The 9,505-nt window shown below is 47.3% G+C and overlaps 1 protein-coding gene across 1 annotated transcript; it reads left to right on the top strand.

Moving 5' to 3' along the window:
• Positions 1-8,217: 8,217 nt before the first annotated feature.
• LOC147984505 (putative B3 domain-containing protein Os03g0621600) lies at positions 8,218-8,625 on the top strand. Its single transcript, XM_087541130.1, has one exon. The coding sequence runs from the start codon at positions 8,218-8,220 to the stop codon at positions 8,623-8,625; it is 408 nt and encodes a 135-aa protein (XP_087397256.1).
• Positions 8,626-9,505: the final 880 nt, after the last annotated feature.

The following is a 9,505-nucleotide window of genomic DNA, read 5'->3' as shown; positions in this document are numbered from 1 at the left end:
ACGGTTGCGCGAGTCCACAGATGGCTCCACCCACGAAGGGTCCACGAAGAAGCAACCTTGTCTATCCCACCATGGCCATCTCCTACGAAGGACTTGCCTCACTAGGGTAGATCTTCACAAAGTAGGCGATCTCCTTGCCCGTACAAACTCCTTGGTTCAACTCCACAATCTTGACGGAGGCTCCCAAGTGACACCTAACCAATCTAGGAGACACGACACTCCAAAAGGTAATAGAAGGTGTGTTGATGATGAACTCCTTGCTCTTGTGCTTCAAATGATAGTCTCCCCAACACTCAGCTCTCTCTCATAGGATCGGATTTGGTGGAAAGTGGGTTTGAGTGGAAAGCAACTTGGGAAGGCTAGAGCTCAAGATTTATGTGGTTGGAATGGAATATGTTGACCTCAACACAAGTGTAGGTGGTTCTCTCTCAGAAAATGTATGATGGAAGTGTAGGCATGTTCTGATGGCTCTCTCCATTAATCAAGAGTGGGTGGAGGGGTATATATAGCCTCCACACAAAATCTAACCGTTACACACAAATCACCAAACTCGGTGGGACCGAATCATGAAACTCGGTCAGACCGATTTAGTTCAAAATGTGAACATTAGCATTTTCAATGGGACCAACATGTCAACTCGGTGGGATTGATTCCATTAGGGTTAGGGCATAACGTAATCTCAGTGAGACCGATTACACAAATTCGGTGGGACCAATTTTAGTAATAGGCAAACAGAGAGTTGGTCAGGCAAACTCGGTGGGACCAATTCGCTCATCTCGGTTACACCAAAATGTTACGAAGAGGAAACAGAGAGTTTGCATTGCAATCTCGGTGGGACCTATCGCTCATCTTGGTTGGACTGAAACATTACAAAGGGAAACAGAGAGGTTGCAATCCCATCTCAGTGAGACCGAGATCCCTATCAGTGAGACCGAAATGACTCGGGTTTGTGGCAGTGGCTATGTCAAGTGAACTCGGTGGCGCCGGGTAGGAAATTTCGGTGGGGCCGAGTTTGACTTTTGGTTTGGGACATATGTGGATGTGAGAAAGTAGTTGAGGGTTTTGGAGCATATAACTAAGCATTTTGAGCAAGTAACTCATTAAGAAACACCTCATCCCCTTTTAATAGTATTGGCTTTTCCTATGGACTCAATGTGATCTTGGATCACTAAAAGTAAAATGTAGAGTCTTGAGCTTGAGCCAACATGTCTTCTTAGTATTTTGAGGGGTCCACTTTCTAATCCATGCCATGCCGAGCTTTCCTGAAATATTTATCTTGAAATAGCATTAGCTCAATGGGCTATATGTTGTTAGGAATTACCAAAACCACCTAGGGATAGTTGCACTTTCAAGTCATATTGGTGTAAAACGCATGAAGAAACTCCATGCTGATGGGCTTTTGGAATCACTAGATTATGAATCATTTGATGCTGGAGAACCATGCCTCGTGGGAAAGACGACTAAAACTCCGTTCTCCAGAACAATGGAGCAAGCAACTGACTTATTGGTAATGATACATACTGATGTTTGCAATCCGATGAGTGTTGAGGCTCACGGTGGGTATCGTTATTTTCTGATCTTCACAGATTATTTGAGCAGATATGGGTATATCTACTTGATGAAACATAAGTCTCAAACATTTGAAAAGTTCAAAGAATTTTAGAGTGAAGTGGAAAATCATCGTAACAAGAAAATAAAGTTTCTGCGATCTGATCGTGGAGGAGAATATTTGAGTTACGAGTTTGGTATTCATTTGAAACAATGCGGAATAGTTTCGCAACTCACGCCACCTGGAACACCACAGTGTAATGGTGTGTCCGAACGTCATAACCATACTTTATTAGATATGGTGCAATCTATGATATCTCTTACCGATTTATCACTATCGTTTTGGGGTTAGGCATTAGAGATAGTTGCATTCACGTTAAATAGGGCACCATCTAAATCCATTGAGATGACACCATATGAACTGTGGTTTAGCAAGAAACCTAAGCTGTCGTTTCTTAAAGTTTGGGGTTGCGATGCTTATGTGAAAAAGTTTCAAACTGATAAGCTCGAACCCAAATCGGAGTAGTGCGTCTTCATAGGATACCCAAAAGAAACTGTTGGGCACACCTTCTGTCATAGATCCGAAGGCAAGATATTTTGTTGCTAAGAATGGATCCTTTCTAGAGAAGGAGTTTCTCGAAAGAAGTGAGTGGGAGGAAAGTAGAACTTGATGAGGTAATTGTACCTTCTCCCGAATTGTAAAGTAGTTCATCACACAAACCAGTTCTAGTGATTCCTACACCAATTAGTGAGGAAGCTAATGATGACGATCATGAAACTTCAGATCAAGTTACTACCGAACCTCGTAGGTCAACCAGAGTACGGTCCGCACCAGAGTGGTACGGTAATCCTGTTCTGGAAGTCATGTTACTAGACCATGACGAACCTACGAACTATGAGTAAGCGATGATGACCTGAGATTTTGCAAAATGGCTTGAGGCCATGAAATCTGAGATGGGATCCATGTATGAGAACAAAGTATGGACTTTGATTGACTTGCCCGATGATAGGTGAGTCATTGAGAATAAATGGATCTTCAAGAGGAAGATGAACGCTGATAGTAGTGTTACTATCTACAAAGCTCGAATTGTCACAAAAATGTTTTCGACAAGTTCAAGGTGTTGACTACAATGAGATTTTCTCACTCGTATCGATGCTTAAAAGTCTGTCTGAATCATGTTAGCAGTTGCCACATTTTATAAAATCTGGCAAATGGATGTCAAAACTGCATTCCTTAATGGATTTCTTAAAGAAGAGTTGTATATTATGCAACCAGAAGGTTTTGTCGATCCTAAAGGTGCTAACAAAGTGAACAAGCTCCAGCGATCCATCTATGGACTGGTGCAGGCATCTCGGAGTTGTAATATATGCTTTGATAAAGTTATCAAAGCATATGGTTTTACACAGACTTGCGGTGAAGCCTGTATTTACAAGAAAGTGAGTGGGAGCACTACAACATTTGTGGTAAGTATATGTGAATGACATATTGTTGATCGGAAATAATGTAGAATTTTTTGGAAAGCATAAAGGAATGTTTGAAAGAGTTTTTCAAAGAAAGACCTCGGTGAAGCTACTTACATATTGAGCATCAAGATCTATAGAGATAGATCAAGACGCTTGATATATTTTCAATGAGTACATACCTTGACAAGATTTTGAAGTAGTTCAAAATGGAACAGTCAAAGAAGGAGTTCTTGCCTGTGTTGCAAGGTGTGAAGTTGAGTAAAGACTCAAAACCCGACCACGGCAGAAAATAGAAAGAGAATGAAAAGTCATTCCCTATGCCTGAGTCATAGGTTATACAAAGTATGGTATGCTTTGTACTAGACCTATTGTGTACCTCACGATAAGTTTGGCAAGAGGGTACAATAGTGATCCAGGAGTGGATCACTGCACATCGGTCAAAAATATCCTTAGTGGAATAGGGAAATGATTCTCGGTTATAGAGGTGACAAAGAGTTTGTCGTAAAGAGTTACGTCTATGAAAGCTTTGACACCGATCTGGATGACTCTAAGTCTCGATCTAGATACATATTGAAAGTGGGAGCAATTAGCTAGAGTAGCTTCGTGCAAAGCATTGTAGACATAGAAAATTTGCAAAATACATACGGCTCTGAATGTGGCAGACCCATTGACTAAATTTCTCTCAGAAAGCAAAACATGATCACTCTTTGGGTGTTAATCACATAGCGATGTGAACTAGATTATTGACTCTAGTAAACCCTTTGGGTGTTAGTCACATGGAGATGTGAACTAATCACATAAAGATAAGAACTATTGGTGTTAAATCACATGACGATGTGAACTAGATTATTGACTCTAGTGCAAGTGGGAGAGTGAAGGAAATATGCCCTAGAGGCAATAATAAAGTTGTTATTTATATTTCCTTATATCATGATAAATGTTTATTATTCATGCTAGAATTCTATTAACCGGAAACTTTGTACATGTGTGAATACATAGACAAACAGAGTGTCCCTAGTATGCCTCTACTTGACTAGTTCGTTAATCAAAGATGGTTAAGTATCCTAGCCATGGACATGTGTTGTCATTTGATGAATGAGATCACATCATTAGAGAATGATGTGATGGACAAGAACCATCCGTTAGCTTAGCATAATGATCGTTCAGTTTTATTGCTACTACTTTCTTCATGACTTATACATCTTCCTTTGACTATGAGATTATGCAACTCCCGAATATCGGAGGAACACCTTGTGTACTGTCAAACGTCACAACGTAATTGGGTGATTGTAAAGATGCTCTACAGGTGTCTCCAATTGTGTTTGTTGAGTTGGCATAGATCAATATTAGGATTTGTCACTCCGTCTATCAGAGAGGTATCTCTGGGCCCTCTCGGTAATGCACATCACTATAAGACTTGCAAGCAATGTGATTAATGATTTAGTTATGGGATGATGCATTACGGAACGAGTAAAGAGACTTGCCAGTAACGAGATTGAACTAGGTATTGAGATACTGACGATCGAATCTCGGGCAAGTAACATACCGATGACAAAGGGAACAACGTATGTTGTTATGCGGTTTGACAGATAAAGATCTTCGTAGAATATGTAGGAGACAATATGAGCATCTAGGTTCCGCTATTGGTTATTGACCGGAGATGTGTCTCGATCATGTCTACATAGTTCTTGAACCCATAGGGTCCGCACACTTAACGTTTGATGACGATTTGTATTACGAGTTATGTGATTTGATGTACCGAAGGTTGTTCGGAGTCCCGGATGAGATCATGGACATGATGAGGAGTCTCGAAATGGTCGAGATGTAAAGATCGATATATTGGAAGGCTATATTCGGACATCTAAAAGGTTCCGAGTGATTCGGGTTTTTTCGGAGTACCGGAGAGTTACGGGAATTCGCCGAGGAAGTAATGGGCCTTAATGGGCCATACGGGAAAGGAGAGAAGGGCCTCAAGGGGTGGCTGCGCCCCCCATGGGCTAGTCCGAATTGGACTAGGGAGGGGGCGGCGCCCCCCTCTTTCCTTCTCTCCCTCTTCCCCTTCCTTCTTCTCCTACTCCAACTAGGGAAGGGAGGAAACCTACTCCTACTAGGAGTAGGAATCCCCCTTGGGGCGCGCCATAGAGAGGGCCGGCCCTCCCCCCTCCACTCCTTTATATACGAGGGAGGGGGTACCCCATGGACACACATGTTGATCATTGATCTCTTAGCTGTGTGCGGTGCCCCCCTCCACCATAATCCACCTCGGTCATATCATCGTAGTGCTTAGGTGAATCCCTGCGCCGATAGCTTCATCATCACCGCCATCATGCCATCGTGCTGACGAAGCTCTCCCTCGACACTCAGCTAGATCGAGAGTTCGTGGGATGTCACCGAGCCGAACGTGTGCAGATCGCGGAGGTGCCGTACTTTCGGTACTAGGATCGGTCGGATCATGAAGACGTATGACTACATCAACTGCGTTGTCATAACGCTTCCGCTTACGGTCTATGAGGGTACGTGGACAACACTCTTCCCCTCTCGTTGCTATGCATCACCATGATAGATCCTGCGTGTGCGTAGGAAATTTTTGAAATTACTGCGTTCCCCAACACACACGTGACTGAGAATCGCCCCACAACGCCTCCAGCGAGGTAACGATGCCCATGAGCGCCGTTGTCGAGGGTTTCGGCAAAGCCCGAAACAAAGCTTTCACTGGCATACTCACATCCATCACCGGCTGGACCACTTAATCCATCTCCATGGTCTTCAGCCACACCCCATGGAAACGTCGCCGACGTACCACTGGGATGAGCCGTTGACCATGGAAGAATCGACATCGTTGCGTGGCTGACGCCAGATCACGCACACGTCAGACCGGGACACCCGTGTAGAGATCCACCGCGGCCACGCCCTAGAACCACGATAGATGAAGCGAGCACGCCCGCCGGCTGACCCCACCTCGACCCCGAGTCCACACCGACCGGATCTGGGAAGAAGCCCCAGATCCACCCCTGTCCCACAACGCTGCCGCCAGGAAGCCGAAGCATCCGATCCATGAAAGCCGACACGCGCGAGGCAGGGATCGGCACCGAGGGAGCCAAGGGGCGTGACGAAATGCGATCTGCCGCCCCAGATCACGGAGACGTCGTGTAGCAGAACCCCCGCCGCCGCCGTCAGCCACGGGGGCTTTGCCCGCCGGCATCCTCCGACAGCGGCGCGATGAAGGGAGGGTGTAGGAGGAAACGGCGGCAGCGCTGGCTAGGTCACCCCCGAGTCACCTAGGCGGAGCGACGTGGGGGTCACCGAGCACTACGTACGTGCGTTCAAAAATCGGTCCCAGTTTTTATGTCCGTGATATGAAGTTTTGGCGCCCAAATATTGATGATCCACCCAAATTTATAAATGACAGTTCATTCATGTTGATTTGTTCTTTTAACTGAGAATGAAATTTTACATGGAGGCATTTTGTGAAAAGAAGGGGATGCCTTGCCTTTGCATCGATTAGTACATTCAGCATCTTTCCAGAGTTTTAAATTCCGGATATAGTCATATGTCTATAATGAATAAAGCTATGACAACCAAAATGCAATAAGATTGAACCTAAATAAAAAGGCAGCGTGAACACACATCAAAAGTGGAAGAACAATCGAGGCGCAGAAAACCTAAAAAACCGTGATCACCTAGGGCGTGTTTGGTTGCCTGCATGAGGCCCAACCAGGCCCGTGCGGGAAGAAAACGACCTGTTTGGTTGGCTGCATACACTGTTGGGCCTGCATGGCATGATGTTTAAAGCACTCCTGGGCCTAGCTCCCTGGGAACACTCAAATCGGTAGTTTCTCCAGGGCCAGGCCCGAGTGGTGCACGTGGGCGGCGGCTGCACGCGCATGACCATGCTCGAGAAGCCGCGTTGCTTCCCGAAGCACCGTCAGTTATTAGCCTCACCGCCCTCATCGCTCCCTCTCCCCACTCTCCCCACTCTCATCAGCGTCGGCGGATCAGAGGAGAGCAAGAAGACCACCATACTCCATCACCGGCGAGCGGATCATCATTTGGCCCGCGGCAATGGCGGTAAGCACTTCTCTCTATTCGTCATGCACTACGTTTTTGCGTTCGATCCGGTGATAGATTCGATCCACGACGGAGAGGGGAATAGGGGATAGAGGTAGATATTAGCAAGAAAGTTCATGCTAGTTCATATGAGTTCATACTACTTCATACTAGTTCATGCAAGATCGGAATAGAGAGGTTGATGCGGATGGAGTAGAAGGGGGATTGGGGGTACATAACAGACATTGGCTAACCGCGGCGGCCGTCACCGGCGTGCGGAGCAGCGTGTCGAGTGGCTGGCCTTCATCTTCTTGTCCATCGTTGTGTGGGGATGCGAGGCATTGCCGCTGTCGGAGGAGTGGAGGTCGATCTGCCACGTACGACGGCCTAGCTCCGGCGCCCTCATTGGCATCTGCACCGGTTTTCCCTCCTCCTTAGGCTCCCTACCGATGACCGCCGCCGGCACGATAGCCGTCTCCCAGTACACTGCGGCACGACGGTCATTAGGAGCCCAGTAGGTCTTGTACTTGGACCACTTCTTCCTCTATTTTGCGTCGTCGGAGACGGCCTGATTCATGGCCCAGCGAATGATGTTGACTGCCATCGCACCCTTTGTTGGGTCAGGAATCAACGTCTTCAGCTCTTGTGCAATGGCCCTCATGAGCACTGCATCAAATTCCTTCTGCATGTCAGGCATGGAGCCGAAGTTCGAGCACACCTCCATGGTGTTCTCGAACTTGGTGTGGTCACCAACCGACCACCCGAGGAAGAAGGCCCTCCAGCCAATACCCCAAGGGAAGGGGTTGGCATTGGAGCTGGAGCTAGAGCTCATGGCGATGTAGAGGAGGAAAGTTGATAGTAAGAGAAGAGAGGGGATGGGTAAGTAGTGCTGGGCAGGGTGAGTAAATATAGGCGTGTTGGAGAGGAGGAAGAGTGACAGTCATGCCGTTTTAACTACATGCTCTTCAATAAGCCATGAACTCTGTGTTGTGCCTGACTCAATGAATTGTGTGCGGATCGAGGAGAGCAATGAGATGGGCACGGAGGTGCTCCCGGCCGTTGACAACAAGGGCAAGTAGCCCCTTCATCCAATGCCTGACGAGGTTGTGCTGCCGCCCACCACCGAGGAAGACCCGAAGACGCCCGAGGTTGGCGACGATGAAGGCATGGAGGAGGCCCCCCAGCAACAAGCGCTGCAACTACAGCTACTACCATCAGGAGGATGGCCCAACTCACTTCTGCAAGGTCATCCTTGCACCGAAGCTTGAGTGCATCCCCATGCTCCTAGACTTCACCAAGCACTTCGTCGCAGTGCCGACGGAGTTCAAGCTCAGGAACAACATTGGCTGCTCTTGGAAGGTGATAGTGAAGCTGATGAACGGCAGGGTGACCCTGGATCAGGGTTGGGCCACCTACATAGCCGTTCATAAGATCATGATCGGCTACATGGTGACCTTCAAGCTCCTCACTCCCGACACCCTCAAGGTCATCATCTTCGAAAACGATGGCATTGAGGTCATCAACAAGTTTGGGAAGCATGAAGAAGCCTTCTCCACCAAGGACTAGGGCCGGGGCACCTCCTTCCTAAGTACTATCGAGTCTGCTTTGAACTGTTTATGGTTTATGCGTTGAACTGTTATGAAGTGTGGTACTGCTTATCTGAATTATGCTGTTAAATAGTTGATGCTCTGTTTACACTACAAAAAAAAGACACATCCTTGACATTTTGGGCTGAACGAATTTTTTTCCTGTCATACTTATGACACTTCTATGACGATAATTGTGACAAAACCCGGTATCATCATAGATGTGGTGGGCTCCTACTTCTATGACAAAAAATCATGATAGAAAATGGGCTTTTCGTCCTGGGTGGGCCGGAGACGCAGCTGCATGACATTCTTTGGGCCGTCCTTGACGGAAAAAACTATGGTAGAAGCGAGGGCGAGGAAAATATCGGGGTGTTCCCGGTTACGATAGGTGGTCGGGGCCGAGCTATGCACGGAGGTTTGCGCGTTTCTCTCATACACGCACACGTGTGGGTGCGAGGCGTTGGTCTCTAACTGAACCCGAGCGAGGCGTTCGCCTATCGAACCCGAGCGATTGCACTGCAGGCTACGGCTACGCGTTACTGAACCCGAGCGATTGATCGATGGCTGTTAACTGAACCCGATCGAGCGATTCCTTCGCTACTGCTGCTAACTGAAACCGATCGATGCTGCCTCTGGATGAACAGTGAGCATTGCTGGGGGGGGGGTTGGATGAACAGTTCTCGGTGGGGGTGGATGAACAGGACCCCGTGGTGTTGCCTCTGGATGAACAGGACCCCTATCGATCGAGCCGGTTGGGGCTGGATGAACAGGACCCCGTGGAGGGCTGGATGAACAGGACCACCCCGTGGAGGGCTGGATGAACAGTAGATGGTGGAGGGCTGGATGAACAGTAGCCC

This window comes from Triticum urartu, chromosome 2A, assembly GCF_056163025.1.
Source record: "Triticum urartu cultivar PI428250 chromosome 2A, HENAU_Tu73, whole genome shotgun sequence".
In the NCBI taxonomy this organism is placed as follows: domain Eukaryota; kingdom Viridiplantae; phylum Streptophyta; class Magnoliopsida; order Poales; family Poaceae; genus Triticum; species Triticum urartu.
The sequence above is the reverse complement of the archived record's forward strand: the minus strand, read 5'-3'. Positions and strand labels throughout refer to the sequence as shown.